This window comes from Aquarana catesbeiana, linkage group LG09 (genome assembly GCF_042186555.1).
Source record: "Aquarana catesbeiana isolate 2022-GZ linkage group LG09, ASM4218655v1, whole genome shotgun sequence".
Taxonomy (NCBI): Eukaryota; Metazoa; Chordata; class Amphibia; order Anura; family Ranidae; genus Aquarana; species Aquarana catesbeiana.
Window position 1 is genome coordinate 43,398,520 of NC_133332.1, and position 24,802 is coordinate 43,423,321.

General features: G+C 44.4%; 1 protein-coding gene across 6 annotated transcripts in view; it reads left to right on the plus strand.

Annotated features, from left to right (window-relative positions):
* Window positions 1-24,802, plus strand: part of LOC141107550 (antigen-presenting glycoprotein CD1d-like) — a 170,723-nt gene that overhangs the window by 137,898 nt on the left and 8,023 nt on the right. Inside the window, exons 7-8 of one of the 6 annotated variants that reach the window (XR_012235928.1) lie at window positions 3,269-3,370; window positions 14,258-14,324. The exons of 2 other annotated variants lie outside the window; for them this stretch is intronic. Coding sequence is in view for 3 of the 4 variants with exons in the window: in XM_073598368.1 (XP_073454469.1) it covers window positions 3,269-3,338 (70 nt within the window). In the remaining variant the exon portion in view is untranslated. Of the gene's footprint in view, window positions 1-3,268; window positions 3,371-14,257; window positions 15,300-24,802 lie in introns of those variants that run through there. 3 more of the 6 variants (XM_073598368.1, XM_073598366.1, XM_073598370.1) reach the window with 3 other exon arrangements.

Genomic DNA, 24,802 nt, shown 5'->3' on the forward strand with positions numbered 1-24,802 from the left:
TGATGCACCACCAAATTGAGGACATATACCAGGCATGGCACATGTGTCAACTTTCCCTGTCTAAGGGCAGACAGGAGGTTTGAGCCATTATCGGACACCACCATTTCTGGCTCCAGCTGGCATGGTGTGAACCACCTCTGGGCCTGTCCCTGCAGAGCTGCAAGAAACTCTGCTCCGGTGTGGTTCCTGTCCTCTAAATACACCAGCTGAAGCACTGCATAGCACCTTTTAGCCTGACTCTGGGAACAGCCCTTTGAACGCTTAGGGGGTAGTTGATGTTCATAGGACAATTCTGCAGAGGAGAGCATGGAGGTGGCGGAGGAGGAGGAGGGGGTAGAGCTCACAGGTCTGGCATCATCACCACTAGCTGTATGAAGATGTGGGGGCACAACAAGCTGTAGCACCGAGCCCTGTCCTGCATCCTTTCGAGTTGCAAGCAGCGTTACCCAGTGTGCTGTGAACAAAATATATCGTCCCTGCCCATGCTTGCTGGACCACGTGTCAGCAGTAAGGTGGATTTTATGGCTGACTACCTTGCCCAACGATGCCAGAACATTCCCCTTCATGTGATGGTAGAGAGATGGAATGGCCTTCCCGTGAAAACTAGTAGCAACTGGGAACCTGCCATTGTGGTACAGCACATTGTGCAAATTCACGGTAGGGGGCAGAATCCACCAGGCTGAAAGGCAGTAGTTGGAGAGCCAACAGCTTTGACAAGCTTGCATTCAGACACTGGGCATGAGGGTGGCAGGGACTGTATTGTTTTTTCCACTGCAGCAGACGGGCAGAGAAATTTGCCGGCTACAGTCTACAGCTGATGGTGTGTTGTTGGCAGATGTGCTGCTAGGACCTGGGACACCCTGTATTATACCATCATCCCTGTCAGTGGAGGCTGCTGAGAGGTAATGACTCGGTATCACAGGGACAGACTGAAGTGGGTAAGGAGGAGGGACAGATTTTTGCCCCTTTTGTGTGGCTTTTAGGTGCTCTTGCCAACGGGCTGAGTGGTTGGACATTAAATGCCTTGTTAAGCATGTAATACCCAAATGTTGATGTTTTTGCCACGTTTGATGTGCCTGAGACACAGTTTGCAGATAGCAACAGTGCAATCTGCTGCAGATGTGCTGAAAAAGGCCCAGACAGCTGAGCTTTGGGGAGTGGGCCGGGAGATAACAGCTGCAGAATGTCATGGAATAGGGTGCCTGCTCTCTACTCTTTCTTGATGTCGGCCTCCTTGGGGTTGTGCTGTCTCACCTTCAGTTTCCTCCTCTGCTCTATCTGGCACCCAAGTCGCATCAGTGACCTCATCATCATCATCATCATCATCTCCATCTTCTCCATCTTCATCATTACCACTGGAGACAACTTGGCAATACGCTGCAGCTTGGGGAACATGAATGCCAATTTGTCTACCAGTGTTCCTCCCTCTCTCTAGGCTCATGTTCCTGTCATCCTCAACCTCACAACCAACATCTGAATCCAGTAATGGCTGGACATCATCAAGGCGCAAGTGGCTGACGCTGTGGTCAAATAACTCGGCTGACTCCTCAATAGCTGATGTTGGGGCTATGGCAGGAATAGATGTGGACAAGGAGGCAGGGTTATCCACTCTGGTAACTGCAGAAGACTGCACACTTGTATCTGCTTGCGATGAATTACAAATGCTTAGCACGTTGGTACATAACACCTGATAAGGCACATAAATGTCAAAAGGAGGTCTCACGATTATGCTGGCAGGGATGCAGGGAGGTGGGAACGATGACCCACATATGGTGGAGGTGTCCAAAAATTAAAAACTACTGGAGAGAGGTGTTGCAGGTAATCAAGGAGATCACCAATATAGAGATACCAGAGGAACCGTGGAGGTGTTTGTTTCATGGGGTGAGAATACCAATTAATATCCCAACAGTGGCAGGAGACAGAAAGCCCTACTATGGGGAGTTGGTGTAAGAAAGTGGATGAGATGTATAATATGGAATATCTTAGGTTCTGTGGAGAGGAGGGAATGGAAGGATTGGAAAGTAAGTGGAAGGTTTGGAGAGAGTTTAAGCAGACAAGGAGATATGTAGAACTAAAGGGAGTAGACAAAGGGGAGAGGATGGGAGTCATAGCAAAAGTCAAGTAATAAAAAAAAAAAGAGAGAGAAAAGTGGGAAGGGGGGAGGGAGTGGGTATAATAATGGCAAATTGTGTCGGTGTTTGAGAAATGCTTTGTTTTACTTGGATATATATTTGTTATAAAGAAAATGAATAAAGAAATTGAAAAAAAAAGAAGCTATCACTATTCCAAAACAGGGAAAAGACCGACTTCCCCCACCAACTACAGACCCATTTCACTATTAAATTCTGACCTAATAATGCACTTCAAAATATTGGCCAACCGTCTGCTAGAAATAACACTATATCTCCTAGAACCAGATCAGGTGGGGTTTGTCAAAGGACAACAAGGCCCTGACAGCACCAGAAGAATGATCATTTTGATCAATTATATAGAGCATAATCCAATACCTTCTGTTCTCCTTGGCTCGGATGCAGAGAAGGCATTCGATAGAGTTCACTGGGGATACATAGCAGAAACTCTTTGAAGGTTTGGATTTTCTGGCTTCATTCATGAAGCCATAATGTTCCTATATTTGGTGCCTTCGGCCAAGGTGTTCACATCAGGTAATATTTCCACAAGCTTTCACACTTTCTGATGGAACCAGACAAGGCTGCCCATTATCACCCATTATTTTTTCATTAATATTCGAACCTTTAGAAGTAACCATTAAAACTAACCGCAATATTATAGGTATTAGAATTGGGCAAAAAGAACATAAATTGGGTTTGTTCATGGATGATATATTTTTAGCGCTCTCCAATCCTGATATCTCCCTAAATGAAGTGCCCTGGAATCCTTTGAAATAGTTTCTTACTACAAGATTAACCCTATTAAATGTTACGCTTTACCAATGAATATTCCATCAGTACTAATTGATGACTTGCATCAAAAATAGAAGTACAACTGGGATGAACTCTCTATTTCTTATCTGGGAATTCAATTTTCTTACCCTTTATCTAAATGATATGAAGTTAACTATCTCAATCTCTTAGACTAAATTAACAAAGACTTCCAAGCCAGTCAAAAAACTCAACTCACTTGGATCAATAGAATAGCAGCATTTAAAATGCAAACATTACCTAAAATAATATATTAGAGTCGCATTTTCGATTCCGACTATGGTAAAATCCAATTTAATTACTTAATTACTCCTTTCCTCCTCTGCGAGATGCGGGGCTGAGATTCCTCTGCTGATGTCAGTCTTGAGGGGAGGAGGAGGAGAGGAGAGAGCTGGCTAGTCATGTGATCGCAAGCTCGGCTCTTAAATAAGGTATTTACAGCATTTACATTTATAAATCATTCACAGAGGGGGATCACTGCAATAGGAGGCAGTGCTGATAGTGTATGCAGATTAGTGTTATGAGAGCAGCAGGAGGGGGTGGGGTGGTTCACACACACAGAGGGGAAGGGGGAGGAGGACACAGGAGCAGAGAGGAGAGCAGATAGAAGGCCGCTGATGACAGAGGCACGTAAACTGACCACAGTGTCTGGTCTCAGCAGCCATGATACACCGCGGTCAGTTTACAGAGGGGTAGGGAGAAACTGGCAGGATCAGCCAGGTTTTTTAAGTGTTACAGGGGGCCAGATGACACAGGACAAGCACAATGTCATATAACATGCTTTAAAGGAGCAGAATTCATTTTTTGGGGGGTTAAGGTGGATGCCTGTAATTTGCCTTTTGCCCTGAAAAAATGTCAGCTTTCTGTGATGTAAAAAAAATAGACAAAGATAAAACATTTCAGAAGTTTTTCCACCTTTAATGTGACCTATAAACTGTACAACTCAATTGAACAAAAAACTGAAATCTTTTAGGTGGAGGGAGGAAAAAAATAAAAAATAAAAAATAATATGGTTGCATAAGTGTGCACACCCTTATGCCCCGTACACACGGTCAGACATTGATCGGACATTCCGACAACAAAATCCTCGGATTTTTTCTGACGGATGTTGGCTCAAACTTGTTTTGCGTACACACGATCGCACAAAGTTGTTGGAATTTCCCATCGCCAACCACGTACACTACGTACGACGAGACTAGAAAAGGCCAGTTCAGAACCAAGCGCGGCACCCTTTGGGCTCCTTTTACTAATCTTGTGTTAGTAAAAGTTTGGTGAGAGACGATTCGCGCTTTTTCAGACTCGTGGCTTTCAGATCATTTTCTGCAGTTCAGTTTGTGCTTGTGGGTTTGTATCTGCTCTTCAGTGCGTGCAGCGAGTACCCTTGACTTGTCATTGTGTTCTTGTTCGTTCGTTACTGTTTTTCAGGTCGCTCTTCACAGGTCTTGCTGTTCTTCAGTGCGTTCTGTTACTTCGTTATGAGCAGCCGACCATTTTCTAGCCATGTTGCGTATACGTACTCCTTGTAGAGTTCGTGCTGTGCGGGGGCTTGGTGTTGGGGTCCTGACCTTGACACAAGTCCAGTCCATGAACAGGGTGGGGAGGAGTTCATGGACCAAGAATTGGTTGCTTCAGCGTGACCAGTTCTCTCATACGCCTTTGCTCCGTGAGATCCGTGAGAATAATCCTGATAATTTCAGGAACTATCTCCGGATGACGGACCCCGTATTTCACCGTTTGTTGGCTTCGCTGACCCCCTATATCAGCAGGCAGGATACCTGCATGAGGCAAGCCATCACTCCGGAGCAGAGGCTCGTCACTACCCTGCGGTACTTGGCGACAGGGAGAAGCCTGCAGGACTTGAAGTTCTCGACAGGCATCTCCCCCCAGGCTCTGGGGATCATTATCCCAGAGACCTGTTCTGCCATCATCCAGGTCCTGCAGAAGGAGTATATGAAGGTAAGATTTATCCTTTAATATCACATTTTATTGTATTTAATGTTTGCTAATATATTGTATTTCTTTCCTCATTCCCTGATTACCATGATTGTATTATGCTGTGAATGTCCCCTTTGTCCTCATGCATGCTGGATTTTTATGTAATTATTTTTGTTGTCCTTCATACATATTTGCCTTCACTTAGCTCCCCAGCATGTTCTCCTGGCCCTATATTCACCTCATGTAGTCACTTAACAATGTATTTTATCAGCTCCATAGTAGTGCTTTACCCCAAACATCCCCTAAAATGTTTAGAAATCTGATTTGTGCTTTAAATTCAGGCAGAGTACCAGAGGCTTTTTTTTGTAGTGTCCCCAAATCATTTTTATTAACCCTCCCTCCCCCCAACTGCTAAGTCAGCTGATCCCAATTCTCTATCTATCCTCAATGATCTATCTGCTGACTTTGCCAAACCCATACACACTATACCCATCTCTTTTGTGGTCAGATTTATGGATGAATTCCCCAAAGCATGTAGTGCAAGGGCCTGCCTGTATACTTTCAAATGGTACTGTTTAAAGTTTTTGTATCCTATTATCTCAATAGGTAATAGCAGAATGTCCAAATGTGCTCAAATGTGTACAATGAGTATTTATAGCTATGTATTATGACACTTCTTACCTGTCCAGTGGTCTGCCAATAGTGTAACTAAGGAGGGGCTGTTCCAAGTAATACCCTGTATTTAGGCATTTAGGCCAATGAGAGGGGGGGAGGGGGAATATGATAGGTGTACCTTATACTTTGGTGTTGTAAAATTCCCCTAAATGTTATCTGGATGTTGGCCAAGAATTTTTGTGTCTAATCTGCTTTCCATGTTTATGTGCAAAAATACTAAGTTTTTTTTGTTTTCCTCAACAGTTTCCTTCCACGCCACAGGAATGGCAGACTGTGGCCTCCCACTTTGCCCAGCGGTGGGACTTTCCTAACTGCGGAGGGGCAATTGATGGGAAACACGTCCACATCGTCCCACCACCCAACTCGGGGTCGTACTATTATAATTACAAGGGGTTCAATAGTATTGTGATGTTGGCGGTGGTGTTGGCTAATTACGACTTCCTGTATGTGGACGTGCGGAAGAATGGACGGATGTCCGATGGTGGAGTCATCGCCTAGACGGAGTTTTACAGGCATCTCCAGAATGGCAGCTTGGACTTGCCACCTCCAGAAGACAATGTGGAAGGACTCCCATTCGTCTTCGTTGCGGATGAAGCATTTGCGCTGGGGAACCATCTTATGCGGCCATTCCCGATGAGGACCCTCACCCCGGAACAGAGGGTTTTTAATTACCGGCTGGCCAGAACCAGAAGAGTGGTGGAGAACACATTTGGAATCCTGGCCAGCCGGTTCCGCCTATTTCTGACACCCATCCATATGGCGGAGTAAAAACTTAATCATATAATCCTGGCGTGCTGTGTTCTACATAACTGTTTACGCCAACATTCTGCCAACTATGCTGGCTCAGTTGGGCCTGAGGCCGGAATTCAAAATGAAACAACCCTGACGGTGCTTGAAAGTGGCCGTCCTGGCTTGCCCTCCCTGAGTGCCCGTGATGTCCGGTTAAGATACCTTGAGTTCTTTGCGGGTAGGGGGGCCATCAATATGCCAGCAAATTTGTGAAGCCTTTATCAAATAAAAACAAAAAAAAAGCAAATCTTTGGTGACATTTACTGCTTGTGTTCGTTTTAGCTGACCCTGACAGAAATGTGGGGAGTCCTGAAAATGGCGTGATTGTGTAACCTTACAAAGCACTGTTGGGTGTTATTTACTAAAGGCAAAGACACTTTGCACTACAAGTGCACTTGAAACTGCACTGAAACTGCACTTGTAGTGCAAAGAGGATTTGCTCTTAGGAAATAACCCCCATTTTCACAGAAAGCAGCAATTACATCACCACAAAAGTGTTGTAGCGTTGAGACAATAATCCACACATTCTTGAGTAGCCTCCCTGGCGGTTTTTCCGAGTGTGGCTCAGGGTTAAAAATCAGGACCATTAGCAGTAACCCCGAGCCACACTCGGGATTACATCGCGGGATCCTGGTGTGGCATTACTTACCTTGTCCCCGGGATCCTGCGATGTCCCCCGCAGTGTCCGTGGGCTCTGTCCTCTGCCCGAAGCCTCTCTGTGCCAGGCTCCGTTCCCTGTGAGCGTCGCGACGCACGGGGGCGGAGCCTGGCGGCAAATTAAAAAAATGTCAAAATCATAACACATACAGTACTGTAATCTTACAGATTACAGTACTGTATGAAATAATTTTCACATCCCTTTTGTCCCAAGTGCTTTGGCCAATGCCCTGCATGCAGTTTTATGTGATATATACTGTTCTTTCTGCCTGGAAACTGGAGATTGTCCATAGCAACCAAAAAGTGTCCCTTTACGTCAAAAATGGCTTTAGACCAGCTAGAAAACAGCGATAGTAAATTAGAACACTTGCAGAATTGAGCGATAGTGAATCGTGGGGAAATTTATTTTATTACTATTTATTTTTATTTTTTTTAATTATTTATTTTTATTTATTATATTATAATTTATGTTTTTGTGTTTCAAACTTTATCATACCCGGGATATCTACCTGACTCTTGTTTGGACAGATTTAAGTGTGTTATTGTTAAGAATTACAGACCTACAATATAAAATGCCAAATTTCCATGCAAAATAATGGTACCGCTTTCAGCACCTAAAATCCGAAATAATCATACCGCCAGGGAGGTTAACAATCTTTTTAATACCTGTACAATCACATGTGCATTTAGAAAAGGTTTTTAAAACAAACCAACATGTTTGTTGTATAACAATTTTTGGGGTGGCATTATAAAAAAGATAAGTGTCCATTTAAGATAAAACAGGCATGTGTAAAACCAACAAGAAAGACACAAATCTAGAACTTACAAAGTTCACATTTGGTAAAACTTGAAGGCAATATCAGACATGAGTATTTACAAACTGTGTTTGATATTGTGTTCAGATGGGGTGAAGTCACCCCAGGAAAAGCCAAATTTGGAAGATGCACACCAATTTGCCAATGTCAACATGTGCTAGCTGCCATCACGGGAGATCAAGGGACGTGTTTTGGGGGAGAAACCCCTTCCTCTCAGCTACTTTATTATTGAGGAAGGGGTTGCACCCCCAAAACGCGTCCATTGATCCCCCGTGATGGCAGATAGCACATGTTGACACACTGTGTGCATCCTCCAAATTAGGCTTTTCTAAAAATCGCTAAAACATTTTTAACATTGTAGCACACAAAAGAAGAAAGTGATTTGGAGGGGTTTTAAACTCGCCCCAAAACATCAATGATGTTTTTATTTTTTTTAATAACATCATTGATGTTTTTCTTGAGGTTTTCCAATTGTAAATTACACCCCATGATCTCCCCGGTCAGGATCTGGGCACTTTCTGAGGTGAAAGGATCTGGATCCACAACATCACGATCACCTAAAAAGAGAGAAACAAAACAAAAACCGGTATCAAAAATATGCCGGCATCCATCTCTTACCTGAGCGTGTGGTCACAGACACTCACCTGTTGTGGTGACAATTTTCACCACGTATTCCTCCTCCTGCTCTTCTTGGGTTGGGGGGATTTCCCCTTCTTCCAGAGGTGGGGGGTCTGTGGTCTCCTCGGATGAGGGGTGTCCTCCGAGTCTTTTCTCCCCTATGTAAAACAAAAGTTCTATACTTAGCACACAGATATTTGATGGCAGAACTATAAATAGGAAACATTCCTTGGAAGTGGGGTACAATTGTCAATTTTGTTCCAAAATGTAGCATTTTCAGTGTCCTTTGTCAAGCTGCAAAACTTTACCTGTTTAGTACAAGCTTCACAGATGGAGACCCCCCTATAGTATACACTGGAGCACCTGTGTGGCCCCCCTAATAAAAAGGGTGTTCTGGGGTCCCACACTAGTGCTCCAGTGTCCAGATGTGAAAACAGCTGCTCAGTGTCCTCCTCTTACACAGAATCTAGTTTGCATTTCATTCTAGTAACAAAGCCATCTACACAACCAAATTAGTTTCATACAAGTAGGGCGTAAAAAATGTGGCCAAATGCATATGGCCAAAACAATGGTTTTTTATAGGCCGAAAGAAAAATGTTTGATATGAACGAATAATGTGCCCATGAACATGAAAGTTGCCATTTTAAAATGTACACTTTTAAGAAAAGCACATGGAGCAGCACGAACGTAATAAACATAAAGAATAGGAACACAGCACAACTACTTACTTTTTTGCAGCACTCTCTGGATCTTTCTGTACTGCTCATGTTCTCGTAATTTGAGGTCCGACCACCGCTTCCTGAGCTGATCTTTCGATCGTCGTACCCCGAAATTCCGGTGCAGACTCCTGACTACTTTCGCCATGATCTTGGCCTTTCTGACATTGGGGTTGGGGTAAGGTTCATACTTCCCATCATAGTTGGCCTTCTTCAGGATGTCCACTATCTCCAACATCTCCCCAAAGGACATATTTGAGGCCTTAAATCTCCTTCTGGATTGGAACGTGTCCGGATCCGGGCTTTCCTCCTCCTCCTCCTTGTTCCTGTAATTAGCAGGCACCTGCTGTGTATCCGCCATGTGCTCTTCCCCCACTGGGCAGAATGAAAAGGGGCGGGGAATAGACTTGAAAGAACGTCAGGGGCGGGCGGAGTTACACGCATGCGCAGTGTATATAAAGCGTAACACGTGTGCGTATTACGTACGATCTGTGAGCGGAGGAAGGAGCATCGGAGGCACCAATCGTAAGAACGAAGGTAAGAGACAAACTTGGGCCTATACTGCTTCTAGATTGAGGCCGATATGGTAACAAGATTAGGAGAATTTTGGCTGACATTAGGGTTTGTCTTGTGTTTCTGTCTTGCACTGAAAATGGATATCTTTAAAGATACTGACTTCATGGCAATATTCATTGACATGTTCAGGGAGCTGCCTTGTCTGTGGGAGATCAACCACCCACATTATAGGAACCAAACAAAGAGGAAGGCAGCGCTGGATCAATTGTTGGAAATTGTGAAGCAGGTGATCCCCACGGCAGACATCACATATTTGAAGATTCTAATTGGTGGCCTGAGGAGCACATATGTAAGGGAGCACAAGAAATTCCAGGATTCGCAGAGATCCGGAGTAGCAGATGACATCTATGTCCCCAGGATGTGGTACTATGACAGGCTGCATTTTCTGGCAGGCCAGACTGAACCCAGGCCAGCACTCTCCAGTCTTCCTTCCACGCTTCCTTCCCCCCCAGCTGAGGCTTCTGACGCCCAACCTGGGCCTTCCAGGCAGCAACATGTGGAGGAGCCAGATTGAGCCAGGTATAGCATTCCTCTAAATATTTCAGGTTGTCCAATCAATGATGTTAACTAGATGTTAGTTTGGAGTACTAATTTATGATTGTGAATGATGATGCAAAACATTAAATCATGTCCCTTTTTCATACACAGGGAAGTCTCAGCCAGGAGGTGGCCGGGCCGAGCAGGCTGCCTGATATGCAGGTCCCTCCCCTACACCTGCAAAGAGAAAGTGGCAGGAAGAGGAGTACCCTAGAGGAGGCTGCCATAGGCCTCTTTTGGAAGGCTACAGAGGCCCTGGGAGCACCACACACTGTGGAGGAGGACTTTGCTGCCATCATTGCCTGTAAAATGCAGCGGATGGAGGAGGGCCAACAACTCATGTGTGAGTCATTAATGTTGGAAGCTCTCAATCTTGGGCTGAGGGCCCAAATAACATCTGAGACCCACATTTGTGACCTCACACATGGTCCTCCTCCTCCTCCTTCTCCAGGTCCTACTACTCCTCCTCCTCCTTCTCCTCCAGGTCCTACTAGTCCTCCTCCTCCTCCAGGTCCTACACCTCCTCCTGCCACATCTCCAACAGCAGAGCCACAGCCAGGAAGGAAGCGTGGAAGGAAGACCAGAAAGTGAAGACCCTGGATCCAGTCTGGTCTGGCAAAAGATGCAGCCTCTTGTGGTACCACAGCCTGGGGACACAGATGTCATCTGCTGCTTTCCGTATCTCTGGGACTTCTGGACCAGACCGCACTCCCTTACATATGGACTCCTCAGGCCACCAATTTTGATGTTCAAGAATTGATGTCTGCCCTGGGGGTCCAAGGCTTCGCTAATTTCTGCTGTTTATCCAGCGTTGCCTCCCTCTTTGTTTGGTTCTGAGGTTTGTTTGTGAGGATTCAGGTACATTTCAAAAATACAATGTGAAATTAACAAGGGACACCAACACCAAGCAATCTCCTTGAGATTAAATAATACAAGATAATAATGGTGTTGTGGTAACTTGACACACAAAACACACACAAAAATATTCTGGAGTAAAACTAAAAATAAAATAAAACAAAGATCAGCCTTTGAAAAAATACAAACCTAAAATCAAAAAAAAATCTGCCTTTAAAAAAAAATATATATATATTTTTGTCAGATGTGACAAATCAAAATATATTAAGGGAATCCCGAAAAATAATAAAGAAATAAGTTTGTGAGAAGTCTGTGTGAATATGAGCAGCAAAACTACTTCATTCTTCTCACATTATAAAGAAGAAGAGAGTGCACTGTATTAAACCATTAAACCATAACATTGCACCGTGACGAAAGTGTTGTATCCATTGCGAATGCTAAGTATACCAGACCGAGCTGTTCCGTGTTGGAATTTCTTCTGAGCATGCGTGGCACTTTGGAACAGGCCACACACGGTCGGAATTGACGCGATCAGATTTTGTTGTCGGAAAATTTTATAGCCTGCTCTCAAACTTTGTGTGTCGGAAAATCCAATGGAAAATGTCCGATGGAGCTCACACACGGTCGGAATGTCCGACAACACGCTCCGATCGGACATTTTCCATCGGAAAATCCGACCGTGTGTACGGGGCATTAAACTAATACTTTGTTGAAGCACCTTTTGATTTTATTACAGCACTCAGTCTTTTTGGGTATTAGTCTATCAGCATGGCACATCTTGACTTGGCAATATTTGCCCACTCTTCTTTGCAAAAACACTCCAAATCTGTCAGATTGTGAGGATATCTCCTGTGCACATCCCTCTTCAGACCACCCCACAGATTTCTCAATCGGATTCAGGTCTTGGCTATGGCTGGGTCATTCCAAAACTTTAATCTTCTTCTGGTGAAGCCATACCTTTGTCAATTTGGATGTATGCTTTGGGTCGTTGTCATGCTGAAAGATGAAGTTCCTCCTTATATTCCGCTTTCTAGCAGAAGCCTAAAGGTTTTGTGCCAATTTTGACTTATATTTGGAACTGTTCATTATTCCCTCTACCTTGACTAAGGCCCCGGTTTCAGCTGAAGAAAAACAGCCCCAAACATGATGCTGCCACCATCATGCTTCACTGTGTGTATGCTGTTCTTTTGGTGATGTGCAGTGTTGTTTTTGAGCCAAACATATCTATTGGAATTATGGCCAAAAAGTTCAACCTTGGTTTCATCAGACCATAACACATTTTCCCACATGCTTTTGAAATTCTGGTTGGATGAGTAGCAAAATTACTTCAACATAACAGGAAATGTCTGGTTGAATATGACCACTGATAGCTAGTAAAGTGGTTCTCTTGGTTGGTTTGTCCAGACAAACAACTCACTTGGCAATAGACTCACAGTCTTCTCTTAGTCCCTCCTGCAGACTCCCACAATTATTTGTTGAGCCTGTCAGTGAAGTCCAAGTCCACCTAATGAAACTTTTTATGATGGTGTGGCAATAATGGTGCATTTAATCTCCCTGCTTAGGCGCTGCACAGTCTACAATGTGCAATTTTTAAATCAAGCCAAATATGAACAAAATAAAATTAATAGTGATTAACTCATTGTCCCAACTCATTGTCCCCTCATTGTCCCATTGTGTAATATGTGAAATCAACAAAATGACATAAATTCATGAATGTGAAATAAATAGTGATTAGTCCATTTTCTCATGCATCTTCAGTCTATCATAATTATGGTGAAATTCTTTAATAGCGCCAAGCTCTTATCACTTCAAATAAGTGCAATGATGCTGTGCTTCCTGCCTGTGGTGTGATCCCACTCACTCACCGATTTTCATGGACTTCTATTATTACATAAAAGTCATACATGCTTTAATACAGGTATCCTGGTATCTTCCCGGGTCTTGTTGTCCACCATAGTGGTCTAATGGCAGTGTATTAGCTCAACTCTTTCATATTATATGCATGGAGAAGACAATGGAAAATCCACATAGCATAATTCTGTTTTATTGAATTAAAAATCATTAAAATACATTACACTCACTTTTCCATACAAATTCAATGCAAAAAAACACCAAACCGGACGTACAGCAACGGTGTGCGCGTCACCAACCAGATATGATGTCACCAATGGCAATCAACTGCTGCGTTTCTCTCCACCTACTGGGCATTATTAAACACAGGTAGGGCAAAACGCGTCAGTTGATTGCCATTGGTGACATCATATCCGGTCGGTGGAATGCATTCCGACTTTCTGGTCACATGGGCTACTCACGTGTGATAGGGAGGAAATGCTCAGAATAGAAACTCACTGAAACTGAGCATGTGCAGAGCTGCCAATGTTGCTCTGCAAAATCCCCAACTGCAGTGGAGACATGGACAGGTGGGGGAGATAGAGAACAGCAGGATCAATAAGATTACAGAAAACAAATCTCATAGTGACTCAGTGAGTATGAACAGCATGTAATACACCATTTATTGATAGATTTTTATGTTGTGGGTTTAATGACACTTGAACAGCACCATGTGTGTTCTTTCTGGAAACCAAGGAGAGGGAGAAGTGCTTATGCTGGTGGTTGCAGAGGCACCAACAGCTTCCCTCACAGCATGGGTCCATATAGCAATGGGTGGGAGCACCATAGCTCAGGGCTACACTAGTTTGCTAAGCAAGCCAGGTAGATTACAAGTATAAGCCCAGTGGAGTGAATTGTAGCATCTTTCCCAAGAGACTGAAAGCAGAGCAGATCTAAACATATTTAGCCATTATTACACATAGGGGTTGATTTACTAAAACTATAGAGTGCAAAATCTGGTGCAGCTGTGCACAGAACCCAATCAGCTTCCAGGGTTTTATTGCCAATGCTTAATTGAATCTGAAGTTACAAGCTGATTGGCTACCATGCACAGCTTCACCAGATTCTGAGCACTCCAGCTTTAGTAAACCTCCCCCTCAGTATTGTTACATCAGCTTACAGAAAAGAGGATCCAATATTTCCTGTTTTAGAGTTGCTTTAGCATCACTGTGCTATGTTTTAGTTTTGTTATATAAATATTCTTTTACCTGCTAAATGACAGGTACTAACCCATGTTGTTTTTCACATTACACAGAAGATACACATCCATCCATGGAATGGCTATGAACTGACTCTCCTGAAAAAGAAATGAGAAAAAATTGGTAATCTGTGCCAGACAATAAACAAGAATCATATATAATTCCATAGCAACCTAAACCTCTATCAAATGTTAATTTGTGAAACAAGGATAGAAAAATGTATAAAAATAATAAAAATATGTAATCAATTATTAAATTATAAATTAAATAAAAGAAAAGAAAATTGACAAAACTTCTAAAGTTTACCATTAAAAATAATATAGTATTGACTTTGAATATGTTTAAACATATATATATATTGTATATACACTCATCGTCCAAGTACACCTGTTCAATTGTTTGGTAACACAAATTGCCAATAGCCAATCACATGGGAGCAATGTGGTGAAGACAACTTGCTAAAGTTCATACCAAGCATCAGAATGGGGAAGAAAGAGGATTTAAATGACTTTCAATAAGACATGGTTGTTGGTACCAGACAAGCTGGTCTGAGCATTTCAAATACTGCTGATCTACTGGGATTTTCATGTACAACCATCTCTCGGGTTTACAGAGAATGGTCCGAAAAAGAGAAAATATCCAGTGAGCGGCAGTTGTGTGGACGAAAATGCCTTGTTGATGTCAGAGGTCAGATGGGAATGGGCAGACTGGTTCCAGATGATAGAAAGGCAACAGTAACTCAAATAACCACTTATCAGTCAGAACCTGGCAACACCTAGTACTCACTACTTTCTTGATGGACAGTAGGGATGAGCCAGATGTTGGAGTCAAATGTAAGTTCAACATCGGGTGTTCGCCTATTCTCCGAACAGCGAACAATATGAAGTGTTCGTGGCAAATACGAAAGCCTCTGGAACAACATTAAAGTCTATGGGACACTAACATGAAAAATCAAAAGTGCTAATTTTAAAGGCTTATTTGCAAGTTATTGTCATAAAAAGTGTTTGGGGACCTGGGTCTTGCCCCAGGGGACATGGATCAATGCAAACATTTTTTTAAAAAACAGACATTTTTTTTCGGGAGCAGTGATTTTTTTAATGCTTAAAGTGAAACAATAAAAATGAAATATTCCTTTAAATATCGTGCCTGGGGGGTGTCTATAGTATGCCTGCAAAGTGGCGCATTTTTCTTGTGTTTAGAACAGTACCACAGCAAAATGACATTTCTAAACCTCTTATTCATGCTAAAATCCATGTTTTTTTTTCCGACAGATGTTGGCTCAAACTTGCCTTGCATACACACAGTCACTCAAATCATGTCGGAAATTCCAAACGTCAAGAACGCAGTGACGCACAACACGTACGATGAGCCAAGAAAAATGAAGTTCAATAGCCAGTGCGGCTCTTCTGCTTGATTCCGAGCATGCGTGGAATTTTGTGCGTTGGAATTGTGTACACACGATCAGAATTTCGGACAACGGATTTTGTTGTCGGAAAATTTGAGATCCAGATCTCAAATTTTGTTTGTTGGAAATTCCGACGGAAAATGTCCGATGGAGCCTACACAGGGATGGAATTTCCGACAACAAGCTCCCATCGAACATTTGTTGTCGGAAAATCCGATCATGTGTACGCGGCATTAGACTTCCATACTTAGTGAAACAACTCACTCCTAAGATAACTGACTTATACTCAGCTTACCTCCCTTCATTACTAAAACAGGTTACTGAATTATTATCACAATGGTCCTCTATCCCTCTATCCTGGATAAGCAAAATTAATGTAATTAAGATGGCTATATTGCCCAAGTATTTATATCTTTTTAGAGTCTTTTCCCATCCCAGTTCCATCTAATTTTTACGGCTTATACAGTGCAGAATTATCTCCTTTACCTGGGGTAAAACGAAATCTCGAACCTCTTAATCCACTCTCTGTCTCCCACAATGCTACGGAGGTTTAAGTCTCAAAATATTTCTCCTTACTATCATGCTGCACACCTTGCAAATTTACCAAAATACCACACAATCAAAGAAATTTCTTTATGGGTACCAATTGAGTCTATTGACTGGGACCCTATTTCAGTATCTAACATGTTATGGTTAAGACAAACTGATCGTACTTTTATTCGCAATCCTATCACAAAACATTCTTTATTTATCTGGGACAAATTCAAAACTTCTCTTGGCCTTTAATCTCCTCATTTACGGCTCCTTTCTTTTCTTAAAAATCACGCTTTTTACCCTGCCTGGATCGCTCCTAATTCTTTCAAAGCCTGGAATTCAGCTAATTTATGCCGTTTATATAATTTGGTATCTGCCTCTTATATACATTCTTTTCCTACTTCATGTGATAAATTTGGACTTCCTCAACTGGAATTGTTCCAATATTTGCAAATCAAATTTTTTTTTCCAACCTTATCTCAATTTCAACTCCCAACTATCCCAGATGTATCGTTTTTTAATGGATATGTATTTCTGACCCTCATGCTTGAGGACTTGTTTATCGTTTTTCTATAAGCTAATTTTAGCTAGTACTAACACTGGTCCCCCCTCAACTAGACCTTAATCGCTTATTTAATGCTAATGAATTGTCTAGAATATGGTTCGCCACTAAGTCTGCTTCTTCTAACTTTAAGGTGCTAACCAGTCTGTATTTGGTTCCCACTATAAGATCGAAATATGCTTCTGATTACCCTGGAGCTTGTTTGGCACTCAATTTAATGTTTGGTGGGATTGCCAATGGCCCAAAAATTCTGGAAGGCAGTTTTTGACTTAGCCTCCAAAATCTTTGATACACCTATACAGCCCAATCCTGCTACAGCCCTATTAAACCAGAAACCTGATGGGATCACACAAAATCAATTTCCCCTTCTTTTACAGCTCCTAACAACCATTACTAAGGCATGGAAAACTCAATATTTAATTCTAGCTCAAACCATACACAGAACCAATAAATCTCTTATTCGTGCTAAAATGAAAGCAATCGAAAGAGATCGAATTGGTCAATTTGAGAAGCTCTGGCATCCTTGGGTTAAGCATTATTTACTTCCAGACTTTGATGACACATTATTATTGCCTTGGTAATTTTACTCTATTTGCCTTGACTATAATTTCTATTTTATTGCATCACCATTTGTAACCCCCCCCCCACCCAATATCCCCCCCTTACCCAATATCCCCCCCCCTTTTTTTTTCTACCCTCTAAACTTGACACATTTTTTTTACGCTGGTTCACCTGTATGCATTTTTTAAGGAGATTTGCACACATTTCATGTTAGCATGTTATGTTGCCAACATGTGTCATGCACCTTGTTAAAATTATATAAAAAAAACTCTCGCTACTCTAGCTCTTCCTAAAAGGCCATTTAACCTTCCCCCTCTAATGCATATGATATCCTTGGGCTAGCTTTTGCTTTTAAAGGGGAGCTCCACACTCCATTCTCAAATGCTCTTGTCTGCCCTTCTAATCCCTTGGATTTCCATGGGCTAACTTTTGCTTTTAAAGGAGAACTCCACACTCCATTCTCCAATGTTCTTGTCTCCCCCCTCTAATCCCTTGGATTTCCATGAGCTAGCTTTTGCTTTAAAAGGGGAGCTTCACACTCCACTACATTCTCAAAAGGCTGTGAGTTGCTGTCACTAATCCAAACCACATCCTTTTTCAGAGCATACAACAGGACCAGCTAGGAAAGGGGCGAGAAGAGCAATTGCCCAACCCTCACCTGAACCATACAAGGCCACATGCACTCAACAGAGCTGGCTGCCTTTGGGGCATGTTGGGCTCAGCCCAATACCAACCACAAAGCACCTTGTACCCACTAGTTTAAAGGGGCTTTCCATATTCCCTAAAAAGCCCCCTGTCTGCAGCCCCCCACAACCCCAGCCTAGGGTTGTGTGGAAGAGGCCATTGTCCCCCTGAATACGGGAACAAGGTGCCCGAACCCCTCCTGCCCCCAAGCATCCACCCCCTTTCATGGGCTGGCTTGCTGTGTGTTTGGCTAGGGGTTTGTTAGTGTGTGGGAGGGGCACAATGTTTTTTAGTTTGGGTGGTAATTTTCACGTGGGGGTTCTCATTTTAAGCCTTAACAGACCCAAATGGCCTTGTAGGTATTGGGGGGGGGCAGGCTATTTTTTGTTTGGGGTTAAAATCTAGCAGATTTGTAAGTTTTGTCTAAAGCCATACATCTTTGAAGCAGCATCTTGGATACATGCTACAGATGCACCACTTTACAGGCAGAGTAACCCCCCCCCCCCCAAGTTACTAGCTTTTAAGCAATTTTGCATGTTTAAAGGCACTTCTCCTTAGTTTGTTTTTGGGGTTGTAAAAATTGGTGACATTGATATATGTCCCTCAGGGTGGGACCTGGGCCCCCATACCCATTTTAAGGCCAATAACTAGAATATAAGCCAGCCAAGTGGGGACTAGCAAAATTAACAAGTCAGTTCCCATAGACTGCAATGGTATTTGTTGTATAACTTTTGCCCATGTTTCTCAAAAGTCTATTTGTTTGCCCCCCTGGACCGGGGGGTGTTTGTCCCATCTGTAATTTTGTAGCATGCTGGATGATGCACTTAATTTTGGACAGGAGGTGGCTTATTTTGTGCTAGCTGCATTTGGATTGTTCTGGGCATGCTCAGAGACTTTGTTTTTTTGCTGTGGCTTTTGGTGTGTGAAATGCATGTGTGTGTGAACTGTGTGTGTGAACTGTGTGTGTGTGTCAAGAGAGTACCTTTGGGTGTCCTTAGAGAATAGAGTTTGTAACACATGTATTTTCTCTTTGTATTTTGTTTGTTATGTCTTTACAAAACAGATGTGTTTTAGAGCAAGTATCTTTTACTTTAGTTTTTTTTGTTTTTGTTTTGGGGGGGTATTTTTCACTGAAATATTTTTGATGTTGTCAATCTGTGTTTGTACACCATGCCTCGCTCACTGTTCTCTGAGAAAGAGATTATCCTTTTTTGCAAATTAAGATAATTTTTAATTTATTTTTACATGGGGTGGTGTTTGTGTGGGTCGTGTGTATGTCTAAATGATTTGTATGTCAAAACACACACCTACTTCCTGTGTACATATTCACTTCCGGGCCAATGTATATTGCTTCCTGCTTCAGTGTGTGTGTGTGTGTGTGTGTGTGTGTGTGTCCACCAGCAGTAGGGATGAGCTTCGTGTTCGAGTCGAACCCGTGTTCGAGTCAAACCCGTGTTCGACTCGAACATTGGCTGTCCGGTCGTTCGTCGAATTCCGAACGTTATGGGCCGTTCGCGCCAAATTCGTGTGGCGCGTCACGGCCCATAATTCACTGCGGCATCGCAGTGCATTGCTGGCTGATGATTAACCAACCATGCACTATGACCCGCATGCTTGGCCAATCACAGCGCCGTCAGTAGATAGAGCAGTAATTGGCCAAAGCCAGGATGGCTTTGGCCAATTATGGCTCAGGCGGTTTAGAACACGCCCCACACTATATAAGGCCGCCTGCACGGCGGCCCTGTGTAGTGTGTTCCGGCGTGCTTAAATAGAGAAAGAGAGACAGTGTCATTTCATTTGAGTTAGCTAGATTAGGCAGGACAGTCAGTGAGTTAGCTGCACTTACAGTGTATTGTGTATAAATATGCATCCCAGGTGTTGCATATATATATACACTGTATTTAGTTTAGCTGGATCCGTTCCTGTTATCTTCTTACTGACAGGCAGGCTTGTCTTGTTACAGTATTTACAGCTACCTGAAGAAAATTGCTGGTGTTCTTTTGATCCTATTAGTACCACAATCAGGCAGCTAGACTATTTACAGTTAGTGTAGTGCGTCCTGCTCACAGTGTTCAGCTAAAACTACAAGTGAATGTGGTGCGTCCTCCTCACAGTGTTCAGCTAAAACTACAAGTTAGTGTAGTGAGACCTCTGCACAGTGTTCATCTAAAGCTACAAGTTAGTGCAGTGCATCCTGCTCACAGTGTTCAGCTAAAACTACAAGTTAGTGTGGTGCGTCCTGCTCACAGTGTTCAGCTAAAACTACAAGTTAGTGTAGTGCGTCCTGCTCACAGTGTTCAGCTAAAACTACAAGTTAGTGTAGTGCGTCCTGCTCACAGTGTTCAGCTAAAACTACAAGTTAGTGTAGTGAGACCTCTGCACAGTGTTCATCTAAAGCTACAAGTTAGTGCAGTGCGTCCTGCTCACAGTGTTCAGCTAAAACTACAAGTTAGTGTAGTGAGACCTCTGCACAGTGATCATCTAAAGCTTCAAGTTAGTGTAGTGCGTCCTGCTCACAGTGTTCAGCTAAAACTACAAGTTAGTGTGGTGCGTCCTCCTCACAGTGTTCAGCTAAAACTACAAGTTAGTGTAGTGAGACCTCTGCACAGTGTTCATCTAAAGCTACAAGTTAGTGCAGTGCGTCCTGCTCACAGTGTTCAGCTAAAACTACAAGTTAGTGTAGTGAGACCTCTGCACAGTGATCATCTAAAGCTACAAGTTAGTGTAGTGCGTCCTGCTCACAGTGTTCAGCTAAAACTACAAGTTAGTGTGGTGCGTCCTCCTCACAGTGTTCAGCTAAACCTACAAGTTATTTTTTTGTGAGCTCTGCACAGTGTTCAGCTAAAGCCACCTGTAGAAGGTTGGTGGTGTTTTCCTGATCCTATCACTACCGCAGGCAGCTAAATAAGCTGCGAGTTATTTTTTGGCGAGCTCTGCACAGTGTTCAGCTAAAGCTACCTGTAGAAGGTTGGTGGTGTTCTCATACTACAGGCAGTTGATTTTGCTAGCTGCAGTATCAGTACATATATATATATATATATATATATATATATATATATATCCCAGCTTAGTGCAGCTACAGGCCATTAGTATGTCTGGAAGGCCAAGAAGGAGAGGCAGACAGTCACAAGCCAATAAAGGAGGGCAAGCAGGCTCTGTGTCTAGTGCTGGTTGTGGAGACGGTGCATCCTCATCAGCACATGGCCGTGGGACACGCTTGGCCTTTTTTTCGGCAGCTGCCCGTGTTGAGCCGCAACATGTGGAAGACTTGGTCGAGTGGATGACCAAGCCGTCCTCATCCTCCTCATCCTCTCTCACCCATGCTCAGGGTACTTTGTCTGGCAAAGCAGCGGCCTCTTCCCTCGGCTCAATGTCATCAGTGACTCCTTCCCTAGCCCCACCATGTCCTCCTGAGGAGTCCCTCAAACTGTTTGACCACAGTGTTGGGTACATGCTCCAGGAGGATGCCGAGCGTTTGGAAGGCTCTGATGATGATACTGAGCTCGATGAAGGCAGTAACATTAGCACGGACAGAGGGGGTGCCCAAGAAGGACAGCAATCTGGCAGTCATGCTCCCCCTGCTGCAGCATACTGCCAGGTTTGCTCCAGTGATGAGGAGGGAGGGGATGATGAGGTCACTGACTCAACGTGGGTGCCTGATAGGAGAGAGGAGGAGGAAGAGGAGGAGGCGGCACATCACCAACAAGGCAGGATGCCCTCCAGGGGCCAGCCTAAGGGCAGCACACTGACTGCATCACACCCCAAAGCTCCACATGTGCAGGGCGCTGCAGTCTCTGCGCGTTATTCAAAAAGTTCTTTGGTGTGGGCCCTTTTTTGAGACTAGTGCATCAGATCGCACCGCTGCTATTTGCAACATATGTCTCAAGCATATCTCGCGTGGCCAATACATCTCCCGCTTGGGTACCACATACTTGACCAGACATATGTTGACCTGCCATGCAGTTCATTGGCAAGCGTATCTAAAAGACCCACACCAAAGAACAAAGAGGACCTCTCCTTGCTCCTCATCAGCTAAGATCTCCAACCCCACTATACCTTCAGTCCTCTCTGAGACCTGCACTGAGAGGAATGAAGGTGTAGAATTAAGTGTGTCACAGCCAAGTACTTGTAGACAATCTGCTTTTGGTACACCGACGTCAGATTGTACCAGGCAAATTTCCCTGCCCCAGCTGCTGCACCGCCGAAAGAAGTTTGCTCCCAGCCATCCACATGCCCAGCGGTTGAATGCTAGCTTGGCAAAATTGCTAGCACTTCAACTGCTGCCTTTTCAGTTGGTAGACTCTGCCCCCTTCCATGAGTTTGTGGAATGTGCGGTTCCACAGTGGCAGGTACCCAAACGCCACTTTTTCTCACGGAAGGCGATTCCGGCTCTCTACTGGCATGTGGAAGGCAATGTCCATGCCTCCCTGGACAGGGCGGTCAGCGGTAAGGTGCATATTACCGCTGACTCATGGTCCAGCAGGCATGGACAGGGACGTTACCTAAGTTTCACGGCGCATTGGGTGACTCTGCTGGCAGCTGGGAAGGATGCAGGACAAGGTGCAGTAGTGTTGGAGGTTGTTCCGCCACCATGCCTCCAAAATGCTAATGATTGTGACACACCTCTCTCCTCCACCCCCTCCTCTTCTTCTTCCTCCATGGCCTCTTCCTGTGCTTTTTCCTCGGAACTAGCGGTGCTCCGTAGCCGTTCAAGGGGCTACGCAAGTACGCAGGCCAAAAGATGCCTTGCGGTGCTTGAGCTGGTGTGCTTGGGGGACAGGAGCCACACTGGGGCAGAGGTTTTGTCAGCTCTGCAGGGGCAGGTTCAGAGGTGGTTGACGCCATGCCAACTTAAGGCAGGAATGGTGGTTTGCGACAATGGCACCAACCTCCTCTCTGCCCTCTGACAGGGACAAATGACCCATGTGCCCTGTTTGGCTCACGTCCTTAACTTGGTGGTGCAGCGGTTCTTGGGCAGGTACCCAGGCTTACAGGATGTCCTGAGGCAGGCCAGGAAAGTCTGTGTGCATTTCCGCCGGTCATATAATGCCAGTGCTCGGCTGGCAGACCTCCAAAAGGAGTTTAACCTGCCCAAGAAACGCCTAATCTGTGACATGCCCACCAGGTAGAACGCAACGTTGGCCATGCTGCAGCGGCTGCACATGCAACAGAGGGCCATCAATGAGTACCTGTGCGACTATGGCACCAGGACAGGGTCAGGGGAGCTTGTTTTTTTTTCCCCATGCCAGTGGGCCATGATCAGGGATGCATGCACTGTCCTGTCACCATTTCAGGAGGCCACGAGGATGGTGAGCAGTGACAGTGCATGCATCAGTGACACTGTCCCCCTTGTCCACCTGTTGGAGCACACGCTGCGTGGAATAATGGACAGGGCACTTGAGGCAGAACAGAGGCAGGAAGAGGAGGACTTCCTTAGCTCTCAAGGCCCCCTTTATCCAGATATTGTTCCTGTGTGCCCGCCGATCACACAGGAAGAGGACGAGGAGGAGGAAGATTGTGTCAGTATGGAGGTGGAGCCTGGCACTCAGCATCAGCAGCAGTCTTTAAGGGATCAGTCCCAAGAAACACATGGACTTGTACATGGCTGGGAGGAGGTGGCTGTGGACCATGTCGTCCTCAGTGACCCAGAGGACTCCGGGACCGAATGCCTCAGCAAACCTACGCTGCAGGGGCTCCCTGATCCTGCAAAGCCTGCGTAAGGATCCTCGTATTCGTGGTATCAAGGAGAAGGACCAATACTGGCTGGCAACCCTCCTTGATCCACGTTACAAGGGTAAGGTTGCGGACCTTATCTTGCCATCGCAGAGGGAGCAGAGTATATAGGGCCTGGTGGCCCCACACCTTTCCTTATTTTAATTTGGGTGCGGGGTTCCCCTTAATATCCATACAAGACCCAAAGGGCCTGGTAATGGACTGGGGGGTACCCATGCCGTTTGTCTCACTGATTTTCATCCATATTGCCAGGACCCGACATTACATTAAACCCGCAAGCAGTTTTAAATGAGATTTTTTTCCTTTAAAAATAACATTTGGTGCAGGGACTGTTCTAAACACGGGAAACATGCGTCACTTTACAGGCATACTATAGACACCCCCCAGGTACGATATTTAAAGGAATATTTCACTTTTTTTTTTTTTTACTTTAAGCATCATTGAAATCACTGCTCCCGAAAAAAACGGCCGTTTTTAAAAGTTTTTTTTGCATTGATACATCCCCAAACCCTTTTGATTTTGAACGTTCGAGTCCCATAGACGTCAATGGGGTTCTAACGTTCGTTGCGAACTTTCGGTCCGTTCGCAGGTTCTGGTGCGAACCGAACCGGGGGGGGTGTTCAGCTCATCCCTACTCAAGACCCAGTAACCCAGAGGATTTTCGGTGGGAAAGGTGTCCAAGTCAGATCTTGCCCCTAGGAATTCCTGCACCATGTAAAACAGACGCTGGCGATGGTCGCTGGAACTGATCATACCTTGGGGCTGCGGACCAAAAAATTGTCTGAACGCATCGGTCAGACGGCCACCTTCTCCACCGCTCCTTCTTTGACTGACCGAAGCCTCAGCAACACGTTGTCCAGAAACAGGAGTTTGTAACCTCCCAGTCTCTGGGAACGCGTTGCACAGACCTTTCTGCAAGGCCTCCCGAAGATGTTTCATCCTCTGCTCCCTCTGCGATGGCAAGATAAGGTCCGCAACCTTACCCTTGTAACGTGGATCAAGGAGGGTTGCCAGCCAGTATTTGTCCTTCTCCTTGATACCACGAATACAAGGATCCTTACGCAGGCTTTGCAGGATCAGGGAGGCCATGCAGCGTAGGTTTGCTGAGGAATTCGGTCCGGA